Source organism: Pituophis catenifer, unplaced genomic scaffold (genome assembly GCF_029215685.1).
Source record: "Pituophis catenifer annectens isolate HBS135680 unplaced genomic scaffold, rPitCat1.0.hap2 SCAF_3, whole genome shotgun sequence".
Classification (NCBI taxonomy): domain Eukaryota; kingdom Metazoa; phylum Chordata; class Lepidosauria; order Squamata; family Colubridae; genus Pituophis; species Pituophis catenifer.
Genome location: NW_027256883.1, coordinates 181,438,861 through 181,464,967, shown reverse-complemented (window position 1 = coordinate 181,464,967; position 26,107 = coordinate 181,438,861). Strand labels below are relative to the sequence as shown.

General features: G+C 37.4%; 1 protein-coding gene across 5 annotated transcripts in view; it reads left to right on the top strand.

Moving 5' to 3' along the window:
- Positions 1-22,514, top strand: part of RBM39 (RNA binding motif protein 39) — a 34,841-nt gene extending 12,327 nt beyond the window's left edge. For 3 of the 5 annotated variants that reach the window (XM_070941628.1, XM_070941629.1, XM_070941631.1), the window contains 14 exons: positions 2,149-2,343; positions 2,579-2,644; positions 2,733-2,786; positions 5,453-5,570; positions 7,644-7,796; positions 8,667-8,804; positions 10,298-10,363; positions 11,117-11,321; positions 11,579-11,656; positions 12,293-12,325; positions 15,444-15,519; positions 15,605-15,710; positions 18,683-18,761; positions 19,723-22,514. In XM_070941628.1, coding sequence (XP_070797729.1) covers positions 2,149-2,343; positions 2,579-2,644; positions 2,733-2,786; positions 5,453-5,570; positions 7,644-7,796; positions 8,667-8,804; positions 10,298-10,363; positions 11,117-11,321; positions 11,579-11,656; positions 12,293-12,325; positions 15,444-15,519; positions 15,605-15,710; positions 18,683-18,761; positions 19,723-19,823 — 1,468 coding nt within the window. In that variant the 3' untranslated portion in view covers positions 19,824-22,514. Of the gene's footprint in view, positions 1-2,148; positions 2,344-2,578; positions 2,645-2,732; positions 2,787-5,452; positions 5,571-7,643; positions 7,797-8,666; positions 8,805-10,297; positions 10,364-11,116; positions 11,322-11,578; positions 11,657-12,292; positions 12,326-13,041; positions 13,230-15,443; positions 15,520-15,604; positions 15,711-18,682; positions 18,762-19,722 lie in introns of those variants that run through there. The other 2 variants (XM_070941630.1, XM_070941632.1) reach the window with 2 other exon arrangements.
- Positions 22,515-26,107: the final 3,593 nt, after the last annotated feature.

Here is a 26,107-nt window from a genome sequence, read left to right as displayed (position 1 = left end):
TGCATAGCTTGCATAGCATCCATTCCTCAGCCAGGAGGCTCTACTCACAGTCCCTCATGTCTTGGTCACCTCCCTATTGGACTAGTGCAAAGAACTTTAAATGGGGCTGTCCTTGAAGAGCATTTGGAAGGTTCAGCTGATGCAAAATACAGCAGTTTGGGCAATTAAAGGTGCTTCTTATTCAGCATGTGCTCTGCAAGCCTGCATTGATTGCCAGTATGCCTCTGACTTCAATTGAAGGTTCTAGTAGTTACCTATAAAGGCTTGCAACTAGGTTACTTGTGGAAGTGGCTCTTCACTGTTGTATTTACTCTTCTTTTAGATCTCACAGGAGAGGGATGCTATTCCCCCAGAGCAGACCTGGGCATTTTATGGCCCTTGGGCCACAACCAGCCCTTTGGCTGCCTCTGTCCAGTTGCATCAGTTGTAAATTAGAAAATAAATTTTAAACAGGCATGCCGCAGTGGACAGAAAAGAAGCTAAGTGCGCTCACCAGCTGACCATTTAGTCAGGTGGTGAGAGAAAGAACTTCTTTGCTTCTATGGCAGAAGAGCAGCAGCCAAGGTGAGGCAAGGCTCTGCGCTCCATCCTCCGTCAACATGTGGGTGCCTCCAGCAGAATTAAGTTCAGCCTATTGATTTGGCCCTCCATAACAGTCCAAATTTCTACATGGACCCTCAGGAAAAATTAATTGCCAATCCCTGCCCAAGAGATTAGACTTGCCCTGATTTTGCTGTATGTTCAAAACTTTGAAAACCGATTTTATTATTGAGCCTTAGATCCCAGCTGTGTGGTTGAGCCTATATCATGGTTGTATTGTTAGTTATTTTTTAATCTTCCCTGCTGTATCTGTTGGAATTGGAAATATATTTTTGTGTTCACTGGGAGATTTATTCTACTGAAAACAGAATATTTAGATTATAGGAACTATTAAATTACATTAGTATATCTAGTACATTAGTATATCTAGAATTTACATTAGAATTGTGCTGTTTTGCATCTTGGTCAGACTTGTAGGAATTATGTTAAAAAATGGTTTTAACACATAACAGAGTTGGAAGAGACTTTGGAGTCTTGTAGTCCAACCCAATTTCTCTTGCACAAGCAGAACACCCTCTACCATTGCAGACAAGTGGCTGTCCAGTCTCTTCTTAAAATCCTCCATTGATGGAGGAGCCACAGCTTCTGAAGGCAAGCTGTTCCACTAATATCTATGTCATCACCATTGAGATGTTTATAAAACATACAATTTTCATTCATATTGAAGTTTGTATTAATAAAGTTAAATTTAGCAGTATTTGCGAGTATTCTAATTAACCAATATTTGTTAGTAAAATGATGCATTTATATAACACATACTTAACGATAGGAGTTAAAAAACCTGATTTGGATCTAGATAATTATGAGCCAAAGAAACATTAGTGGTGTTTGATTAATTCTTCATGGAAAAAAATATCCAGTCCATTAAAGCAAATATATGGGAAGGTATTTCTAATGTGAGGACACTGAATATGAGGCTAAGCTATTGAATTAATTTGTGGGTATAAGGAGATCTAAAGTATATAAATCAAATATCTTACCTCAATTTTGGTTCGCATTTCTCACGTAATGCTCTTCTGCTAGGTTGGAAACAGCCCTTCTGTGTGTGGAAGAGGCTTTCCTCTAGTGGAAGGGCTCCTTTGGATCCAAGCCACTGGCTCCAGTGGCCATTTGGAGCATATCTAACAATACACAGGCAGTAGAGTGAAAAACCAGTGTCATTAAATGAACAATGCAGATACAGTTATGAAGCTGAATTTCCTAGAAAGGAACTTGGTAGGTAAAATTATTTGCAATTTTTAAAAAACTCTTTTGTGACAGAAAACTTAAGGAAATAGAAATGTAAAGATAAAAGCAGCAATATATTCACTTGGTTTGAAATACATTTTTCACCTAAATGGTTTTGCTTTTAACCTTAAATATGTTTAATTGTGAAATTTACAGGTAGTTGTATAATTGATTGCTATTATATTCATTAAAATATTGTGTAATATTCATTTAAAATTGACATATTTTTCAAGTCACCTAATCTTATTTCATATGGCCTAATGTTAGTAATGTTTTTCCTCTTTGAAAACATAACTGATTTTTTAAATCTGTCCTGTTCAGGAGGAAAAAAAGCAAGAGCAGAAGTCGTAGTCATGATAGGAAGAGAAGCCGAAGCAAGGACCGCAAACGAAGCCGTGAACGTGAAAGAAAGAAAAGCAAGAGTCGAGAAAGAAAGCGCAGTAGAAGTAAAGAACGGAGACGCAGCCGTTCAAGAAGCAGAGAACGTCGATTCAGAGGCCGTTACAGAAGCCCCTAGTATGTTGTGTGAAATTATTGTTTTAGGTTTCTTTAAGAGTAAATAAATAGCAAAACTTTTAGCTTGAGAATTTTAGAAACTTCAGTTGTAATATAATTAAATCAGCATGACAGTTTTATTTCACAACCATTCAGTGTAGTGGTTATGATACTAATAAGAATATATCTCTTAATGGTAAATGTCAAACAGAATGATAAAGACTGTATATAACACTGTTTTTTTCTTTAATCCTAGTTCTGGTCCCAAGTTCAATAGTGCCATGAGAGGAAAAATTGGCTTGCCACACAGCATGAAAATAAGGTTTTGTCTTATTTTCTTTAATGATGGATTTAATGGTTTATATTGATATTTATTCCCTTCATAATTCCGTGCATGTTTTTTTTTATAGCAGACGTCGATCTAGGAGCAAAAGTCCTTTCAGAAAAGACAAGAGCCCTGTAAGGTAGGGATTTGAATCTTGCTTAATGTTGAAATTTCCATAACATATTGACTGTTCTACACATTTATATTCTACACTGATTTGTCATTAAAAAATTCTGTTCTGTGTGATTGGCTGCTCTTGCAATGTATGTGGATTTATGTTTATAAAGACAGTGTGCTAGAAAACATACTGTGTGAGTGTAGAGATAATTGGCAGTGGAATTCTTCTGGACTGGTGTTGCTACCATGCATATATGTATATATTTCAGAAAAGCAAGTTAGAAAACTCTTTTTCTGAGGATGGGAGATCAATTAAAGTACATTGAAGTTAAAAATATTTTTATAATGTTGTAAATAGGTGAGGTGCCTATACTTAAAGTATACAGTGGGGCAAAAAAGTATTTAGTCAGCCACCAATTTTGCAAGTTCTCTCACTTAAAAAGATGAGAGAGGCCTGTAATTGACATCATAGGTAGACGTCAACTATGAGAGACAAAATGAGAAAACAAATCCAGACAATCACATTGTCTGATTTGGAAAGAATTTATTTGCAAATTATGGTGGAAAATAAGTATTTGGTCACGTACAAACAAGCAAGATTTCTGACTCTCACAGACCTGTAACTTCTTCTTTAAGAGGCTCCTCTGTCCTCCACTCATTACTGTATTAATGGCACCTGTTTGAACTTGTTATCGGTATAAAAGACACCTGTCCACAACCTCAAACAGTCACACTCCAAACTCCACTATGGTGAAGACCAAAGAGCTGTCGAAGGACACCAGAAACAAAATTGTAGACCTGCACCAGGCTGGGAAGACTGAATCTGCAATAGGCAAGCAGCTTGGTGTGAAGAAATCAACTGTGGGAGCGATAATTAGAAAATGGAAGACATTCAAGACCACTGATAATCTCCCTCGATCTGGGGCTCCACGCAAAATCTCACCCTGTGGGGTCAAAATGATCACAAGAACAGTGAGCAAAAATCCCAGAACCACACGGGGGGACCTAGTGAATGACCTGCAGAGACTGGGACCAACGTAACAAAGGCTACCATCAGTAACACACTACGCTGCCAGGGACTCAGATCCTGCAATGCCAGACGTGTCCCCCTTCTTAAGCCAGTACATGTCTGGGCCCGTCTGAAGTTTGCTAGAGAGCATTTGGATGATCCAGAAGAGGATTGGGAGAATGTCATATGGTCAGATGAAACCAAAGTAGAACTGTTTGGTAGAAACACAACTCGTGATTGGAGGAGAGAGAATGCCGAGTTGCATCCAAAGAACACCATACCTACTGTGAAGCATGGGGGTGGCAACATCATGCTTTAGGGCTGTTTCTCTGCAAAGGGACCAGGATGACTGATCTGTGTATAGGAAAGAATGAATGGGGCCATGTATCGTGAGATTTTGAGTGCAAACCTCCTTACATCAGCAAGGGCATTGAAGATGAAACGTGGCTGGGTCTTTCAGCATGACAATGATCCCAAACACACCGCCCGGGCAACGAAGGAGTGGCTTTGTAAGAAGCATTTCAAGGTCCTGGAGTGGCCTAGCCAGTCTCCAGATCTCAACCCCATAGAAAACCTTTGGAGGGAGTTGAAAGTCCATGTTGCCCAGCAACAGCCCCAAAGCATGGAGGAATGGGCCAACATACCAGCAACAGTGTGTGCCGACCTTGTGACGATTTACAGAAAACGTTAGACCTCTGTCATTGCCAAAAAAGGATATATAACAAAGTATTGAGATGAACTTTTGATATTGACCAAATACTTATTTTCCACCATAATTTGCAAATAAATTCTTTCCAAATCAGACAATGTGATTGTCTGGATTTGTTTTCTCATTTTGTCTCTCATAGTTGAGGTCTACCTATGATGTCAATTACAGGCCTCTCTCATCTTTTTAAGTGGGAAAACTTGCACAATTGGTAGCTGACTAAATACTTTTTTGCCCAGCTGTATATCCATTGAAACTGCAGGTATCCCTTAGTCACAGGTGTTTTTGCTTAAAGATAGCCAAAATTTCTTGTTCTATCTAGTTCCTTGTTCCATACTCTTATTTGTCTTTTCATATGCATATTTTGCATGTTGAATATTTATTTATTAAATGTATAGGTCACTTGTCAACTGAGCAGTGTATAAGTTTAAAGCATATCCAATACAATGAAAGCAAAATGAGCTAATTAACCAGCATGTTAATACATTTCCCTCAGAGAGCACATAGTTCCCTAAATTAATATCTGGGGAAAGCTAGGGGTTCAGAATCTTAAGATGGCAGGATCAGGGCAAGTCAAACCTCCAGGGAAATGCTATTCCAGAGGCAGATTCTGCAACAGAGAAGGCATGAGAGCTTAGCATTGGCTATCACCATGTTCCAGTGCAAGAGTTAAAAGCATTCAAGTGAAGCTAAAATAGGAAGATGTCCAGGAAAGCTCTGTCCTTTTCACTTCATTTGCAATATAGTCCATGTGAAAATACAAGGGAGATAATTATGCTCAGGAAATATATTGCTCAGAGAAAAAACAGTGGAGACTGAAATTATGTTCCTGATTCTGAAAGTTTAATGAATCTTTATCTGTGTTTGAATACAAGTGATCTTAACAATGTAAAAATCAAATCTGGTCAAATCTAGCTTGTTCAAATGTGTTTATATTGATACAATAATATCAATAATAATTACTGTTTTTCAGAGAGCCTATTGATAATCTTACTCCAGAGGAACGGGATGCTCGAACAGTATTCTGCATGCAGCTTGCGGCGAGAATTAGGCCAAGAGACCTGGAAGAATTTTTCTCTACTGTAGGAAAGGTGTGATATGAAGAACTCTTGACAGTTCTTTTAATGCCTTCCGGGTTGTTCTGAGATGTTTATTTTATTCATTATTAAATTTCTACATCATCCATCTCACCTAAGTGATTCTGGGCAATTTACAATAGCATAATAAAACCATATTAATACATGAATGAAAGCATAGTTTAAAAACAGTTAAAATGGGTTAAAATGCGCAAATGAAGATAAATTAGGTTAAAAATTCAAAGATTGTTAGGAGATTAATAAGGCAGCAGAAGAGTCTTTGGACCACCAGCCATCCCCAGGACTGCATCCTATATCTATGTGTAGGAGAAGGAACGGCAGAAACTGATGGCAGTCAAAAGAAGAATCACCCTAAAGTGTCTGTGTAGCCATAAATCAACTAACTCCATCTTTTCCTGAATGCTGTTGGCGTTTATCTAGCACCGAGATAGTGCTAACCATAGATTGCTGTGCATGGACATCATTAGCAATAAATCAATTTAATTGGAAATTTATTTGTGGTCTTGATATTTCGTGCCTGACACCATGCTAATTGGAAAGCCAGGTCTTAACATTCTTCTAGAAAACTAGAAGAGTAGAGGCTCACCTCGCCTTTGGAGTAGGATGTTCCATAGGGTAGACAGCTGAGAAGTCCTTTTCCTAGATCCCATTAGTTGAAACTCCTCGAGTGACAGGATATACAGCATGCATTCCCTGCTTGGGAGGGAGGAGACGGTTTCTCAGGTATTCTGGTCCCATACCTTGAAGGACTTTAAAGGTGATAACTAATACCTTGGATTGTACCCATAAGAAAATTAGCATTCAGTGCAGCTCGTTTACATGTGCCATTCTAGGGGCACCCAAAACTGCTCATGTTGCTGCATTTTGCACCAGTTGCAGCGCCTGAATACTCTTCAAGGGTATTCCCATGCTGTATACCCATATACAGCACATTATACTTGTCCATCTGGGAAGTGAGTAGGGGCATGAGTGACTGAAAGACTAGCTTTTCAGTCTAGGAAAGTGCATAGTCAGTGTACAACCTTGAAGTTGAGCATAGGCCCTCCTAGACATGACAGCTACATGCTCCTTGAGCAGAAGTCATAAATCCAGGAAGACCCCCCCCCCCCCCCCCCAAGATTAGGTACTGGGTTTGTCTAGAGCAGTGCTATCCTCTGCAAACCCAAAGATGGCAAACCCCCAGGTACAGAGGAACTACCTACCCATAGCCAGTCTGTTTACCAGGTTTCAATTGAAGCCTGTTGCTCCCCACCCAGCTTCTCAAAGCCTCTCCACAAAATTCACCAGCTCCCAACACCAAAACCTACCCCAAAGGGGATACCATGGTTGATGGTATCAAAGGCAGCTAAGTGGTCAAGAAGAGCTTCAATGGATGTACTACCCTCATACTGCTCTTGCCAGCTCTTGCCAGAGCTCTGTCCCATATCTGGGCTTGAATCCGTCTCAAAAAAAGAGAAGATGGAAAACTGGACAAAAGTTGTCCAGAACAGTGGGATCCAGTGCCAGCCTCCTGAGAAAATTACAAAGTCGTCTATGTATCAAGATACTTAATTTATATATAAACTAGCTTGTATGATTTTTTTTTTTTATTTATATTAAATTTATATACCGCCCTTCTCCCTGAGGACTCAGGGCGGTGTACAGCCAAATAAAAACATAAACTACAAACATTAAAATACTATTAAAAAGATATATATAAATTTGGCCCCGTAATTAAAAAACAATGACAAACCAGTTAAAAACATTTAAAAGTGTTAAGCCACTTATTTAAAAGTGTTAAACTGTTAACTATTATTGTAATGTAATGTAATGTATTAATGTAATGTAATGTATATGCATACAATATATATTGTGTACTCTTGGAAGCTTCCTGGTGTGCATATACAATGCAAAATAGATAAGTTTTCTTATGTGGATGGAATCTGTTGTTAAAATCTCAGAAAATTAAGTAATCCTGTATCAGATATGAAAATTTTCAGGTAGTGGTTTGATTTTATAGTGGTATATACATATTAAATCGATTAAAGCTTTCAACCAAATAAAACAATACTTCAATTTTTTTTCTAGGTCCGTGATGTACGCATGATATCAGATAGAAATTCAAGACGTTCAAAAGGAATTGCTTATGTAGAATTCGTTGATGTCAGCTCAGTTCCTTTGGCCATTGGATTAACTGGACAGCGAGTGTTGGGAGTGCCAATTATTGTACAAGCATCTCAGGTAAGTTTGACTTGAATTCTTTTCTTAGTGCTAATAGATAAGGCTTGATCTGATAAGACTAAATGATTCTTCATTAACCATATTGCTTAATGTGTTGTTTCTATATAGTTAACATTATTAAAACTATCAGTATTATATTCATGATTATTCAAAACCTCTTAATTGAAACCCCAGCTGCCTGTTATGACTGATAGAAATAGTTTATGAGATCCTAGATTACACCATACTTGCAAATTGGTGGCGATGTCACTGATAATCTTAATCCTTTTCCATCTTGGCTGATTATATCCAGTAGACCTGGCTTAACATTCTGCATTTTGTGAGAAATAAGATTATGAAAGGACAGGTAGTTTCCAGTCTCTTTAGAAGAGATGAGGAGCCTGTCTTATTTTGAAGACAACATTAATAGATCAGTAGCAATTTTTTTATCTGGAGGAAGTAAGGATTCAAAGGTTGCTGGAAAATTCTAGGAACTATGTATTATCCTGAAATTGGGTTTAGGTTAATTTTGCAGTAGACATTATCCTGTGTAACTTCTCAATATGAAAGACAAAGATAGTACTTTTCAGTTAGTTTTCATGATTTTCTTTAACTTTTGATGCCAAACAAATAATAAGACTGTTTATATGACAAAAAATTTAAGCAGAAAATAGAACAAAATCTTGAAAGTAAAATAAAAGTATCAGCTGTGTTAGTTTTCAGATAGCTCTCAAATATAAATGTTTTTGTTCTCTAGCTTATATAGCTTATATAACTGAGAAAGTTTTGGATTTTGGACATACATAGAAATGTTTCCTGGTAGAGTGCAACATAGTTTATACTACTGTATATAGTAATATATAGTGCTTCCTATGTATATAATTTTTTTAGGCAGAGAAAAACAGAGCAGCAGCAATGGCTAATAACTTACAAAAGGGAAGTGCAGGCCCCATGAGACTCTATGTAGGCTCATTACATTTCAATATAACTGAAGATATGCTTCGTGGAATCTTCGAACCATTTGGCCGGGTAAGATTTTTTTCAATACAGTATCTCTCTGCTTAGTATTCAACATAAATGAGTATCTTCGTGCTTAAAAATCCTCTTATAATATCATAATTTTTAATGTAATACAAATTCATTATAGAGCCAAGACAGTTTAGGGCTCAATATTGAAATACAATAGGAGAGTAGAGATTGAATGTTCTATGCAAGAGGGAATGTGTTTATAAATCATGAGCTTTTCTTGTCCAAGTACATGTAGAGAACCTGTCTTCCCTTATTGTTTGAACTGAACATGGAAAGGAAGTTCCTTGATATATCCCAGTATGTAGGATTTTAAAAGTGATTACAGGTACTGTACTTTTCAGAGTATAAGACACACTTCCCCACCCAAAAGTGGGTGAAAATTGTGGTGCATCTTATACATTGAATATTGCTGAAGCCCCACCCACCCGCCGCCCCCTACCCTTTGCCCATTTTCGGCCTCTGCACATTGCGTTTTTGGCCTTCGTATGCTCCATTTTAGACTTGTTCCAGGCTGCGGGAATTGCCATAGCACATAGCTGGCTCCATACAGCACATTTTTGGCCTCTGCACATCCCGCGTGGAGGCGGCGATAGGCTCTGGCGATCCCCGCCGGCTGGAACAGCTGATTAGCACTATTCCAAGAGGCCAATCCAATTGCCTATTAGCTGTTTGTGCTAAATCAGGGTGCGATAACGTGCTGAAGCTAACCAGGCTGTTTGCTGTTTGCTGCAAGGACGCTAGCCAGATGAATACCGATGGATGCTGGGTAGGCAGAGGCAGATTTTTTTTCCTTGTTTTCTTCCCCAAAAACTAATGTACGTCTTATACTCCGGAATGTCTTAGACTCCGAAAAATACGGTACTTGAGGTTAGGCCCAGAAGCCCATTTGGTTACCAGTTGACCAATTACAGTGCTAGTGTTCTCAGTCTCAGTCCTCAGTGCTAGTAGTCACCAAAATTAGTAATCGGACTGCTGTGCTCTGTATTAGCTGCAGTTTCTGAAACATCTTCAAAATAGTCCCAAACAGAACAAATATGATTTTATATGATTAACAGAATTTTAGCATCAGAACAACTCAAAGAGATATAAAGCTGAAATAATGATAGGTGTAAGCTTAATAAGTGAAAATAGAAAATTTAACTTTTTCTTATTAAATCTGGAATTATACTGTACATGTATGTTTAAAAGCACACTAAATTGGGTGTTCATATGTACAATTAATGTAATTAATATAATGGGGTTGGGGACCCCAGCTATAGCTGATTGGAATTCAAAAAATCTAAAATGGCTCCAAATAAACAGTTACTACATCTTTTACTATTCCTGGAATGTATTAGGAAGAGTAAAAGACAATATTGGAGGAGGTAGCAGGTATTTTCCCTGGCTGTTCATTAGTATTTGAACCTTTTAAAAACTGTTTAACTTTTACCCTACATTAATATATATTAATGTAGTATATATTAATACTAACGGGTAGTCTTGATCTTTTTCAGATTGAAAGCATTCAGCTAATGATGGACAGTGAAACTGGGAGGTCCAAAGGATATGGATTTATTACTGTAAGTTTATATAGTTGACATATATGGGCTAGGAGACAATAAATTAACTCTTGGTTACAACGATAGTCCATCTATTATCAATCATAACTAGGAAATAATTTCAATGCATATAAGAAGTATATTTTATATTGTATAATATGTATGTAGCCTATTGTGTTTTAAATGGAGACAGCATATGTTCTTGAACAGAAATCTATCTTGTCTCCCATCAATTTTTTAAAATTGATGTTGTGATTAATCTAGGATATTCTACAAGATCCCTCCCATGTTTTCAATCTTTTTTTCTGCATGCTACTATGAGCCCTTTGGAAGCACAATAGCATGAAAATATTAGCTTAATAAGTTCTCACTTAATGACTGCTCTGTTTAGCTACTGTTGAAAATTATGATGGATGGCACTGAAAAAGAAAAGTTACGAACATTCCTTGCACTTAACTATTGTAGCATCCCCATGATTGTGATCACAATTTGCACACTTTACAGTCGGTATCCAACACACAGAGTTAATGGAGAAGCCAGCAATGAAATCAAAAGTCACAGACATGTAATGTCTAGCTTAACAACCTCATTGCTTAGTCCCAACTGTGGTCAAGCAGAGACGATATAAATTCATGAACAGACAAATGTTTTTGTCTCTTTTTACCCTTTTTATACCCTTGTCTGTTCTTTAAGCCACCTGTTTAGTTTTGTATCTAAATTAAATGTAGGCAATGTGTTTTAACAGTTGCTTCAAATGATAATTATATATTTCAGTTTTCAGACTCAGAATGTGCTAAAAAGGCCTTGGAACAATTAAATGGATTTGAACTGGCAGGTAGGCCAATGAAAGTAGGACATGTGACTGAACGTACAGATGCATCCAGTGCCAGTTCATTTTTGGACAATGATGAATTGGAAAGGACTGGAATTGATTTGGGAACAACTGGTCGTCTTCAGTTGATGGCAAGGCTTGCTGAGGGTAAGTGAATTAATAAATGTACTATGTGCTTCTTCCTAACCCTAAAGCTTCATTAGTTTGCGTGTCATTCTTGCTTCTTTCTTTCAGTATCTGACATTGTGTCATATTTTTCAGTATTTCAATAAAATGAAGAGGTTATTATGATTTTCATAGTGGATTTAAACACAATCACATTTATTCTCAAAACTTTATAAAAGGCATGTCCTAGTTAAAAGTAGATCCCAAAAAGGATTCAATGGGTTTTTTTTTTATTCCAGGTACTGGTTTGCAGATTCCTCCAGCTGCCCAGCAAGCACTGCAAATGAGTGGATCATTAGCATTTAGTGCTGTAGCAGGTAAAATTAATTTTTATATTGTTATGTGGATGTTATTATAGAAAAATCTAACTTGAAATAACAATTTTGCATGCTTTTTCTTGTAAGCAGGCATTCCTTTTCTAAAACGTTTTCCTTTTGCCAAGATATCCATCATGAATTTATATAATGAAAAAGTTACTTCAGGCTGGGACAACAACTGGGACTGGAATTGCTGTCACTAAGTGATGCAGTTGTAAAACGGGATGTCCTGTGATTGTACTGCTTAGCAGTTATAGTTGCTGTCATTAAGCTAGGACTGCACAGTTGTTAATTAAAGACTTCATGTCACCATGACTTCCTGCCCATTTTCCCCTGCCTACTTTCCCATTGACTTTGCTTGTGGGAAGCTAGCAGGGGATGTCAGAAATTGTGATTGTGTGACTGGCATGTGAGCCGGGCATTATGCCTGGATCACAATCACATGACCATAGGGATACTGCGATGGCCAGAACTCCAAGGACTGGTTGTGACTACTACTTGTTCAGCACCATTTAAGTTTGAATTGTCACTGAATGGCCATAACCAGAAGACTACCTGTGCGTAACATTTTCTATTGAGTGTGAAGTCTCTTCTCAAGATGTAATAGTATTAAAATTTTCCAATTTTCTTTTTCAGATTTACAGACAAGACTTTCTCAGCAAAGTGAAGGTGAGATTTAATTTGAATATTGTACACCATTTAAGAACTGGTCACCCACAATTCCATTAGCTTGCTTGCCATTTATTAGAAGTAATCTCAGAATTTCAAACATTCTCTTGCTTGTATTGGATAAGGAAAGAAGAAAGCATTTATCCTACCATTTTGCCAGTTAAAGGTTACAGATACAAGAGTGTTATTTATTTATAATTACTTGTGTCTTGCCTTCATAATTTTTACAAATAATTCAAAATGGAAAATATATCCAACACGTCTTCCTCCTCCTATTGTCCCACTCACTTTGATATATTCAGGAAAACCAAACATTTGTAAGACAGCCCGTGGATCACCACAATAACATTCCAGTATACAGTTGCAAGAAAAAGTATGTGAACCCCTTGGGATTACGTGGAGTTTTGCATGAATTGGTCATAAAATGTGCTCTGAACTTCATCTAAGTCAAAACAATAGAAAAACACAGTCTGCTTAAAATAATACTACACAAACATTAGATGTTGCCATGGTTTAATTGAACATAACATGTAAACATTCACAGGGCAGGGAGGAAAAAGTATGTGAGCCCCTAGCCTAATGACTTCTCCAAGAGCTAATTGGAGCCAGGAGTGAACCAATCTTGACTCCAATCAGTGTGATGATATTGGATGTGTTGCTGACAGCTGTCCTGCCCTTTAAAAACACACACCTGTTTTGGGTTTACTGGTTTCAAGGAGCACTGTCTGATGTGAACCATGCCTCGCAGAAAAGAGCTCTCAGAAGACCTACGATCAAGAATTGTTGACTTGCATGAAGCTGGAAAGGGTTACAAAAGTATCTCCAAAAGCCTTGATGTTCATGTGTCCACGGTAAGACAGACTGTCTACAAATGGAGAAAGTTTAGCACTGTTGCTACTCTCCCTAGGGGTGGTCGTCCTGTAAAAATGACTGCAAGAGCACAGCGCAGAATGCTTCATGAGGTAAAGAAGAATCCTAGAGTGTCAGCTAAAGACCTACAGAAATCTCTGGCACATACTAACATTTTTGTTGACACATCTACAATAAGGAAAACATTAAACAAGAATGGAGTACATGGGAGGACACTACAGAGGAAGCCATTGCTGTCCAAAAAAAATATTGCAGCACATTTGAAGTTTGCAAAAGAACACCTGGATGTTCCAGAGCACTACTGGCAAAATATACTGTGGACAGATGAAACCAAAATTGAGTTGATTGGGAAGAACACACAACACTATGTGTGGAGAAAAAAAGGCACAGCACACCAACATTAAAACCTCATCCCCACTGTAAAACATGGCGGAGGGAGCATCATGGTTTGGGGCTGTTTTGCTGCCTCAGGGCCTTGACGGATTGTTGTCATTGGTGGGAAAATGAATTCCAGAGTTTATCAAGACATTTTGCAGGAAAACATACGACCATCTGTCCGCCAACTGAAGCTCTGCAGAGGATGGGTGATGCAAGAGGACAATGACCCAAAGCATACAAGTAATTCAACAAAAAAATGGCTTCAACAGCACAGAATACGTCTTCTGGAGTGGCCCAGTCAGAGTCCTGACCTCAACCCGATTGAAATGCTGTGGCATGACCTTAAGAGAGCGATTCACACCAGACATCCCAAGAATATTGCTACACTGAAACAGTTTGGTGAAGAGGAGTGGTCCAAAATTACTCCAGATCGTTGTGCAGGTCTGATCTGCAACTACAGGAAACGTTTGGTTGAGGTTATTGCTGCCAAAGGAGGGTCAACCAGTTATTAAGTCCAAAGGTTCACATACTTTTTCCTCCCTGCACTGTGAATGTTTACATGTTACGTTCCATTAAACCGTGGCAACATCTAATGTTTGGGTAGTATTATTTTAAGCAGACTGTGTTTTTCTATTGTTGTGACTTAGATGAAGTTCAGAGCACATTTTATGACCAATTCATGCAAAACTCCACGTAATCCCAAGGGGTTCACATACTTTTTCTTGCAACTGTATGTGACATATTAGTCTCTTTCTCTAAAGTATTACTTTGGATAATTTGCCAGATTAGAAAAAATCCTCCAACAACAATTTCAATCTTTAATTATAGAACAACTTTATATAGGATAGGCAGGCCTGTTTCAGTTCTAACTGCAGAATCTGGGGTATATTTGTCCCTTCCCCAGATTTGATATTGAGTAAGGGACTTTTAGTAGATTCTGCAATTTATATTAATACTGGTACTTTTTGCTGTATAAACGTTTAATATATTACTCAGTGAGCCTGCAGAGTTATAATTCATTAATTTTTGAATTGGCCATGATCCTCACTGGATTTTTGAAAAAGCTTCCTATGTTAGTAAAAGCCATCTCTAATTATGGAAAGAAATCAATTTGTTTTATGGACTACCCATCGGTCACCCATTCCCTCAAAATGATCCATATACATCTAACTGGGAAAATGCAAGTAACCACACAAAAAGAGCAGAAGTGCTACAGAATTCCTGGAAACCTGGCACTTAAAGGAGCTATCAACAGATCAATTGAACTAGATAACATCCACCATAAGTATCTGATCCAAACTTTACATAACAGACTAACTCTCCGAGGCTAGTCAGAATAGAGCTAACATAATTTCCAGCTTTGCTGAAATACAAAGCAGAATGTGGAAAAATTATGCTTTCCCTTTTGGTAACAAACATCCTAAATCTAAAGTAAGTTAGTCATCTGTGCTTGCAGAGAAAGCATTTGAAAACATTGCGATTTATGCAGTCACATAATGAACTCCTGTCCACTGCTGCATTTACCCTTTATGGCTGTGAAATTTTGTTCTTTCAGATCCTTCTTGTAATTGAATTTATTGGCTAGTTTTAGTTGCCAAGTTGATACACAGAAATGGGGCTAAATGTTGATCTTATAATTGTCTAGTCATTCTTTTAGCAGTATGTTGGAAGGGCTCCTTTTGGAGGCAATGTCTTCACTGATTAGTCACTGATTAGAGTTAGTTTTGTGGATTCAGATTTAAAATCTTTGCTTGTGAGGAATTGCATTTCATAACAGAATTATATTGTATAATATAATATATATATTTAAAGCTGATACGTAAACCAAAATAAAAATGACCGAAAAGTCATGCTATGTTTTCTTTTTCAGTCTTAGCTGCAGCTGCTTCTGTACAACCACTTGCAACACAATGCTTTCAGCTGTCCAATATGTTTAACCCTCAAACGTAAGTTAACCTGATGTAGTTTTCTAAAATTTTCTCTATTTGGTATAAAGACATAAGTTTATTGTCTTATTAACTTATTCTGCAGTGAAGAAGAAGCTGGCTGGGATACAGAAATTAAAGATGATGTGATTGAAGAATGTAACAAGCATGGAGGTGTTGTCCACATTTATGTAGACAAAAATTCAACTCAGGTATGTTTTTGAAAAAAATAACTAATGATAGCATTATGGTTGGGTCCTTTAAAGTTTTATAAATGTGTTCATGCTATTAATGTATGCAATATATAGATTCTTTTTCACTGTTTTTTAACTAAAATATTCTAACATGAAGTGACGCAAACATTGATTTGTTTGTGCTTTATGCCACTTCGCTATGTAAACAAATCCCATTTCTAGTAATTTGTAATGGTTAATTACATTTGTAATTAAGACACAAATATAATAAAATAGTATACAACATAATATCATTATGACTGCCACCTCCTCTTAGGACTGGGAACAGTGAAATCACACATCCATTTCATCTACAAAACCATTTCAATGCAGGGATAACACAGTTCTAAGTGCTGTATAGTTTTATCGTCAAAGGCAACTGGGCTTCGTTTTTCCTTGAAGATGTTTGACTTCTCATCCAAGAACCTTCAGTTCTAAAGAATCTTGGATTAGAAGCAAAATGTCTTCAAGGCAAAATAAAGAAAGCCTAGTTGCCTTTTGAAAAAGCACCTTTGGCTGGATGACTGAGAATCTCCATAGACAGGTACTGGTGGATAATTTTTCCCAATAGCTTCATATAAATATTGAATAGTAAAGATAATGTACTGTCAATAGTATATATTGAAAATCCACGCTTCATGATTCTTCATGTTGGAGTGCCCTGGGATATGATCTTTCCCTTGCTGACTGGAACTACCTACTTGAGAGAAGAACCACTGCAACATATACCTTAAAATCTAAGTGCTATATATATATAAATATATAAAATCACGATAGATAGATAGATAGATAGATAGATAGATAGATAGATAGATAGATAGATAGATAGGTAGGTAGGTAGGTAGGTAGGTAGGTAGGTAGGTAGGTAGGTAGATAGTATCACCAGCTGTTAAAAAGTTTAGCAGAACCAGGAGATCATACTTCCTCTATACATGGTCTACCAGCATCAAACTTTCACTGTTCAGTCTCTCAAGACCCAAATTATATTCTTCCATCCTCTAATTTCAAAGAAATTGACATGGGACAACCATTTTTACCACTCCAGAGTAATCGTTGTGTACCTTTGTGATATATATCTACTAGGGCTGTCTTCCTGGTTACTCTGTCGTTGAGTGGCAATTTACCTTTAAGTGGCAGCCAGCTATACCTATCCATATTATTTAATCAGTGACAACTACAGGTCAATCTCCTGCTCATCTCGTCATTCCTCTTCTGAATTACTATTTCCTCTTCTCACAGTCCATAGCAATTTTAAACTTATCAAACACTATTCAATTGGATGTTCTATTGGGCTTTTGGCTTCTCTCTCTTCCCAATTCTATCTCATAGATGTAGAATTATATGAATATTACAATGTTGAAAATTCAATATAAAGTTTATGGAATGGGGGAAAAAATCACCATTTTTAATTCAAATATATTTCAACCAATAACAAAATAGTGTGTGCAAAACTCTGGATCAACCTACCTATAAACATTGGTTTCTAGTTTGAGAAGAGGGGTCTCCACAGTCTTGCATTTCTTTTGGTTGCATAAATCCTGGAGTGTTTTCTTCCAACTTCTAACAGGCGTGTCAGTAACAGTACAGTATACAGTGGTTATTTATACTTTAATTTTCCTGTTACTTCAGGAGATTATACTCAAAAGCTCTGTATTGCACTGTTCTTTTCAAGTATTGAAAAACTTCAACATTTTCAAGATATTTATCTGAGACTAGGTGTTAAAATCATTAGATGGGATTGAATGGTCACTGTATATTGGATTAATGAGCAAATAAATGAGATATTGTCAAGTGTGAGAAAATCAGGAAGTCCAGGCAATTTAAATGAATATAAATGTTTATTGCAAGCTGATGCTCTCTACAAGAATCTGAACTACTAACAATGAAAGCAAATAATTGGTAGATAAGAATCAATAGAATTCAAGGTGGCCTGAATTTAGATCTCTTCTGGGACTCGAGAGTAATGACACATTTGACCCTTCCCTCAGGTTCAGCCTGGTTATCTCCTACAGATACACTCTTAAGATACATTTCTTTGCTTTCACCTTAGTCAAAAAATTGTGCTAGGTGTTTTAACTGTTAATGATTTATAATAATACAAATTATTTTTAAAATTAAGCAATTAGCAAAGAAAAGTATCAAGACAATTGATTTTTTCTTAAAATTTCTATGCCAAGGCCTGTTGATTTGCAAGTAAAAAGATCAATTAAATATTGATTAAGCATTAAAATAGAGAAGAGCAAATAGTTGAAGAAAATAAATTGCTAGGTAGAATGAATCTATATTGTACTAAAATTTTCATGTTTGTAACCTTTAACTGGGCAAAACCATGCATTGTAGGGCAAAACCTTTTGAACCAAGGTTCCTCACATGGGCTAACTTGCAGAATGAATATGAAATCCAGGATTCATGATTCCCATGAAATTTAAATTTTTATAATATATTTTACATTTTTAAAAAACATTTTATGAAGCACAAAATACCATAAAACTTTTCCTGAGCTCAACTGCTGAAGCTTGACTGCTATACAATTCAACATAGGCTACTTTCAAATGTAAGCCTGTTGCCTGCCATCCAGATACTGAGAGGACATCAACAGCATCACTAAGCTCACCAGAATGAAGATATATAACTGGATAACATGAGCATACTGATGTTCGCTCACCTCATGGCAACAGACCATCTCACCAGGCTGAGATGGTAGACTAGATTCAAGCTCTGGTGAACTCTTCATCAGGACAAGGGGTGATAGTATCTGCTGTGACATGATGTGGTAGTGGTGGTGCTGCACCTCTTTCCTCTTTGAATATTTCTCCCGAGTTTTTAAGGACTTTTATTGATGAGGGCAGTACATCAAAATCTCTGTTGTTACTGGAGGCATTGAGGAATCTGGTAAGGAAATGGTTTATGGGCTGTCTTGTAAATACTGTTTGTTTTTTTTTTAACTTCAGGGCAATGTCTATGTCAAATGCCCTTCAATAGCAGCAGCAATTGCAGCTGTCAATGCATTACATGGAAGATGGTTTGCAGGTAAGTGAATATTTACTATATTGTCATAATATAGTATGGTTATAATATGACTAATAGATATAGATTAGGGATGGAAAATTGGAAAATTTGCTCTTTCAGATGCATCTTCTATCCTCTGTTAGTATCTGCCCTACTATCACCAACTCCTTTGGGCCAGGAGCGGGAGTCTAGAAAAAAGTGTTCTTAAAATGATGCAAAAGTACATTTCCCAAATTTGGTTTTCAGTGATTTCAACTCGTAAACATATGGCAAGTGATACATATTGTCAAGAGCCAATGGAAGTTACATTTCAAAATGAAGGAAAACTTTTTAAGAAACAAAAAATTATTTGATGTGATTTCTGCTAGGGGTAGTTTAAGAGATAAGTTGAAAATTCCAAATTTAGGAGAGTTAACAAAACTAATAAGGAATTGATTTGAAGACTATCTCTGATCATGCCTATTTTGTATAATTTGTCTTGTTTGTGACAAATTGCCCCAAGGAAATTTAGTCAATAAGGCAGATAAGGAAATATTTCTTATTTTACATATTCCTGAGACTTGGACAAACACATGAAACCGGGTTGCTAATTCCAGAGTTCTACACAAGGGCACAGCACTATTACCTACTGAGCAGTGTGACCTACGTTATCTTTGCCATACTTAGTACAAATTGGTTTATCTTTATGGGTGGGAACCAAATGTCCAATTATTACAAGCATTTAAAATTCTTTTTTATTATCCTATGTGACATTTTATCTCCTGAGGACTTGTTTTTTAAATAAATGCTTCGCATGGTCTTGTGTCTGTGATAAACATATTGAATATGTTTTGGTTTTAGTTGAGTCATACTGAATGATGGATATTCATTGTAGGATAGTAATCTGAATTATCTAAAATAAAACTGGAAGCTGTGTCCTATATTTTATAGGCATTGCACTTTGTCCTATTAGATATTAATACTTTGTTTTCTTCTCTTACAGGTAAAATGATCACAGCAGCATATGTTCCTCTTCCGACATACCATAATCTTTTCCCAGATTCTATGACTGCAACCCAGCTCTTGGTTCCAACTCGGCGATGAAGGAGGATTGAGTCAGTTTTGTACATAGCTATTTTTGAAGGAAGACTTGAGTTACCTTTATTTAGATGAAAACAAAAGGAAAAAGATGTAAAGTCCTTTTGTGTACATTTCCTGTTACTTTTAAAGAAATATATATAATAAGCAGGAATGCTGTGATTATTCTCATGATTAGCATTCCCACTGTAAACAAAGCTGACTACTTGTTCTGCCTTGTAATTCTTGTACATTTAGACTTTTGGCTAAAGTATGGTGTAGGAACAGACATAGGTTATAGAAAAGATTTTTTTTCTGTAAAAAGATGGAGAGGACATTTTTAATGTTTTGCAAGCCTTTCTTTTAATGCAGAAGTTGCATTTTACATTTATTAAAATGTAGATGCTCTGCTAAAGGTTAAAATCAGATTTAACTGGACATATTTAGTGTGTTTTGTATGGATTGAAAATTGAAGAGGCTACTGAACAATTTTCAGTCATCTGATCTGCTCATGTAATATTGAACAGCTGGTAAAATTGAGAGGATTAGAAGATTTTATTTCTAGATGGTAACTTTTGATTGTCTCTGTAAAAGTTTCTTGTAAATAAGGTGTAAGGTGTGTTTAGAATTCCAAACAAAGCTATCTCTGCATTTCCAGATTAAAGTTCCAATGATTGCAGGGAATGTACTTAATTAAAAGTTGAAGTAGGAAATGCAGGAATATATTTTGTCTGGTTGCATATAATCTCTGCTCTTTTTTAAGCTCTGTGAGCTCTGAAATATATTTTTGGGTTACTTCAGTGTGTTTGACAAAACAGCTTAATATTTCTATCAACAAACAACTTTCATATGGCAACAATCTTTGTAAGAACCACTCAAATAAAATTCTCTCAAAGGCCTCCAGAAGAATTGGGTGTTTTTTTTTTAAACAAAACTGAAGATTAACTTTAATCAACATTAAATCTCTTTAGGTGAGCAGAAGCCTGATTTCTAATTTGTGTTTACAAAATGAATCAGCAGTATAGTTAACTTTTAGAGCAACTCTTAACGCTTAACAGAAAAATCTCCTTCAGTCCATATATTTCCTTATTAGAATTTTCAAGTATCGTATCTCCTTTAGTGGTTTTCTTCACTTTCCTCTGCTGCACAGAACCATTCAAAGAATGTCTTGCATTTTAAGAACAATTACAGCTTTCAAGATATGGAGGGGGGGAGGGAACCTGCATATTTTTATGGCCAGTTGAGGAGGACTTCCTTTATTTCCTTCTATAGTTGTTGGTCAGGTAAACTTATTTTTCTGGTTCATTTCCAAATTTAATTTGATTTAAATGCATTGTTTTGAGTCTTCAAGGAGGGTTCTAATGAATCGAAAAGTCAAAACTTGAAAAATCCTTGTTCATAAGTTCTTTTAAAAACAAAATATTGTTTAAAATAAGATATGCTCCATGACAAAAATAATAAATTTCTGAGCTCTATATTTCGTTCATTGCATGAGGAAGATTGCATGTTTTAAACCAATTACCCACTTTTGATTTAAAATAATTATAGAGTGTCAGTATAAGAATAATGAACACTCTGAAAAACAGACTTGAAACATACTTGAGATTGGCAGATTGAAATTCCTGACATACTATGTAGAATATGTCAGTTATCTTTGGGGAACAGCATGGAGTAAAGTGCATTATTTGTTCCAAGTTTATTTTGGGACTGAACATTTTCAGATCTCATTTCTATCCAAGAAAGTGCATATCTTAACACATTTTGATGGGCAGTGTTCTGTTGCTCAATTCTCAGGGTACAAGTTGGTCATGAGCAATTGAAACTACATTATGTAAATAGATAGTACAGGACATGATAAAATCATTTGTTTAAACAGGTTTACCCTAAAAATTACTACTGCTGCACTGAATTACAAAATACTAAGTTTGTTGGAAGGGCTACCCATCTTGAAAATATATAAGAATTGCATGGAGTTATATATCCATTATTCCAACCAGACCAGTCTGTTTCTGTCATATACCATTGACATTCTTGCCTTGAAAACCATTGCTATGAGATACACTGTGTAACCCAAAGCTTTCTAAGGGACAGAAGAATCAATAGCTGGCTATTTTAAGACACATACTAATTTAGCCTGAGCTCATAGATATCAGTGCTGTTTTGAACTCATTTTCCTTACCAGCCACCCAGTTATCTCATTGCAGATACTGTAGCAGCTTTGTTTTTTATGATATAGTAATAGTTGTAATGTCATGGAGAGATAGAGAATTTTATTCCAATTTTCATAAACCTTAAAACATATTTTTTACCTAACATGATTCTCGTATGTTTTTCCAATTAAGATTATTGTTTATTTTCTGGCTCATACCTATGGTTTTATAAATACCTCTCCTATTTGTATTGCTCAGTAATAAACGTATTGAAGGTCATATGCTTGCCAGAAATAACTATCTTCAGATAGTGGGCCTGAATATCATACTGGCTAAAAGGTTAATAGAATGAGGGCTAGAGTTTCCATCCTTGAGCTTTGTAAATAGAAGAATACTGTGAATGTTGAATTTGCTGTAATCAATTTAATATTCCTATTTTAAACTCTAAAAAGGAAAGTATTTTTCTAAAAATATATCATCTTGCTTTCATTTGAAAATTCAGTTATAAATGTTGCTTCCTTACATATTTCTGTCTTAGACAATTATTTAATAAATAATTAGTATGTTACTTATGACAGATTCATCAGTCTGGTGACTTCATAACTAGAGTGAGGACAGGCAACAACTGGAACAGAGTTCATGGGAGACATGGATTGGGAAAACTAAATAGCAGTGGGGCCTACTTTTTCTGAGCAAATGTGCTGAGGACAACCTGTGCATCACTATCACAATGTTCAGACTTACAAACTATGACAGTCAAATATAGGGGGGCAAAAAAGTATTTAGTCAGCCACCAATTGTGCAAGTTCTCCCACTTAAAAAGAGGAGAGAGGCCTGTAATTGACATCATAGGTAAACCTCAACTATGAGAGAGAAAATGAGAAAACAAATCCAGACAATCACATTGTCTGATTTGGAAATAATTTATTTGCAAATTATGGTGGAAAATAAGTATTTGGTCACCTACAAACAAGCAAGATTTCTGGCTCTCAGACCTGTAACTTCTTTAAGAGGCTCCTCTGTCCTCCACTCATTACTGTATTAATGGCACCTGTTTGAACTTGTTATCGGTATAAAAGACACCTGTCCACAACCTCAAACAGTGACACTCCAAACTCCACTATGGTGAAGACCAAAGAGCTTTCGAAGGACACCAGAAACAAAATTGTAGACCTGCACCAGGCTGGGAAGACTGAATCTGCAATAGGCAAGCAGATTGGTGTGAAGAAATCAACTGTGGGAACAATAATTAGAAAATGGAAGACATACAAGACCACTGATAATCTCCCTCGATCTGGGGCTCCACGCAAGATCTCACCCCGTGGGGTCAAAATGATCACAAGAACGGTGAGCAAAAATCCCCGAACCACACGGGGGGACCTAGTGAATGACCTGCAGAGAGCTGGGACCAACATAACAAAGGCTACCATCAGTAACATACTACGCCGCCAGGGACTCAGATCCTGCAGTGCCAGACGTGTCCCCCTTCTTAAGCCAGTACATGTCCGGGCCCGTCTGAAGTTTGCTAGAGAGCATTTGGATAATCCAGAAGAGGATTGGGAAAATGTCATATGGTCAGATGAAACTAAAGTAGAACTGTTTGGTAGAAACACAACTCGTGTTTGGAGGAGAGAGAATGCCGAGTTGCATCCAAAGAACACCATACCTACTGTGAAGCATGGGGGTGGCAACATCATGCTTTGGGGCTGTTTCTCTGCAAAGGGACCAGGACGACTGAGCCGTGTACAGGAAAGAATGAATGGGGCCATGTATCGTGAGATTTTGAGTGCAAACCTCCTTCCATCAACAAAGGCATTGAAGATGAAACGTGGCTGGGTCTTTCAGCATGACAATGATCCCAAACACACCGCCCGGGCAACGAAGGAGTGGCTTTGTAAGAAGCATTTCAAGGTCCTGGAGTGGCCTAGCCAGTCTCCAGATCTCAACCCCATAGAAAACCTTTGGAGGGAGTTGAAAGTCCGTGTTGCCCAGCGACAGCCCCCAAACATCACTGCTCTAGAGGAGATCTGCATGGAGGAATGGGCCAACATACCAGCAACAGTGTGTGCCGACCTTGTGACGATTTACAGAAAACGTTTGACCTCTGTCATTGCCAAAAAAGGATATATAAAAAAGTATTGAGATGAACTTTTGATATTGACCAAATACTTATTTTCCACCATAATTTGCAAATAAATTCTTTCCAAATCAGACAATGTGATTGTCTGGATTTGTTTTCTCATTTTGTCTCTCATAGTTGAGGTCTACCTATGATGTCAATTACAGGCCTCTCTCATCTTTTTAAGTGGGAGAACTTGCACAATTGGTGGCTGACTAAATACTTTTTTGCCCCACTGTATATACCAATATTAGAACCTGGATGTACAAAACTACTTGAGTATATCCAGGTCCTAACACTGGCGCATACTTGACTAAGTCATAGTATGTCAGTGTGATCTTAAAAGACATCACCATCAACCATGCTATTAGGCAAAATGCTGCGTGCTAGATAGATGACAGGCTAATTTAGTCACTCAACCTAAACAGGCCCTTTGCATCATGCGTAACCAAGGACCCTCAGAAACATCAGCAGACCCACATCAAGTTCGACATTTCCAAGATGTACTCTCCAGCAATTTACCACCTGTAGGAACCTATTCCTATGTAATCATGCATGCCACCAGAAAGTTCTTCAGTGCTACGAAGTCTATGGTTCTATATCAGGATGGTCTCTCCTTACTGACATCTGATTCGTCAAGCTGGATCAAATACTAGGAAGGTCTGGAAAATCACTGGACAGAGCCCTTTTTAATTTACTAAATGGGATGTCCATAACTGATCATTATATCTTAATGCCCTAGACCTCTGTACTGATGAGATTCTGTAGTTATGAGATTTGACCGCCTATCAGCCTGAACAAGACTCAAATAGTTTTATCACCTGTGCCAAATAAACTTGAGTCTAGAATCACTTGATGACACCTAGTTGACATATGCACAGCTTCAAATACTTGGAAAACATTATCTCCAACCAATAGGTCTTTTTGGATTAAATTTTTTTACTGTAGGATTAGCAGGGCCAGCCAGGCACCAGAGCAGCTCTCCACAAAGCTGAAATTCTAGAGCTGTGGCTATCCTTTCCTCCTATATAGATAAAAGTCCTGGATTCTGTACCAAAGGCCCATCAAATTTCACATATATGCTGTCTTTCATTCTTATTTATTATTTATTATTATTTATTTATTAATCAAATTTCTATACCGCCCTACTCCCGGAGGACTCAGGGCGGTGAACAGCCAAGATAAAATACAGACAATACAAATATTAAAAGTCCCTTAAAATTATTAAATATTTTGGCCAAAACACAGATTAAAACACCCAATTATAAAATCAAACAAATTAAAAATTTAAAAGAGGAGAATTAGGCCAGGCCAGCCTGCTGAAATAAAAAAGTTTTGAGAGCACGACAAAATGTGCGCAGGTCTGGGATCCTCTGTATCTCTGGGGGGAGCTCATTCCAGATGGTAGGTGTCTCCACAGAGAAGGCTCGACACTGTTTGGCCGACGGCACCCTGAGAAGCCCCTCTCTATGGGAGAGTACTGGTCGGTGAGAGGCTATTGGTAGCAGAAGGCGGTCTCGTAAATACCCCGGTCCGATGCCATGGAGCGCTCTAAAGGTGGTAACCAAAACCTTGAAGCGCACGCGGAGGACCACTGGGAGCCAGTGCAGCTCGCGCAGGAGGGGGGGTCACATGGGAGCGCCACATCGCTCCCATAACCACCCGCACAGCCGTGTTCTGGACCAGCTGTAGCCTCCGGGTGCTCCTCAAGGGGAGCCCCATGTAGAGAGCATTGCAGTAGTCCAGGCGGAAAGTAACGAGAGCATGAGTGACCGTATTTAACGAGTCCCGATCCAGAAAGGGACGCAACTGGCGAATCAGGCGGACCTGATAAAAAGTCCCCCTGGCCACGGCCGTCATGTGCTCTTCCAAAGACAGCCGTGAGTCCAGGACACCCAATTTGTGAACCCTCTCCGTGGGGGCCAATGACTCACCCCCAATAGTCAGTGATGGCACCAACTGACTATATCGAGTTGTTGGAAACCACAGCTACTCGGTCTTGGATGGGTTGAGCCTGAGTCTGTTTCTCCCCATCCAGATCC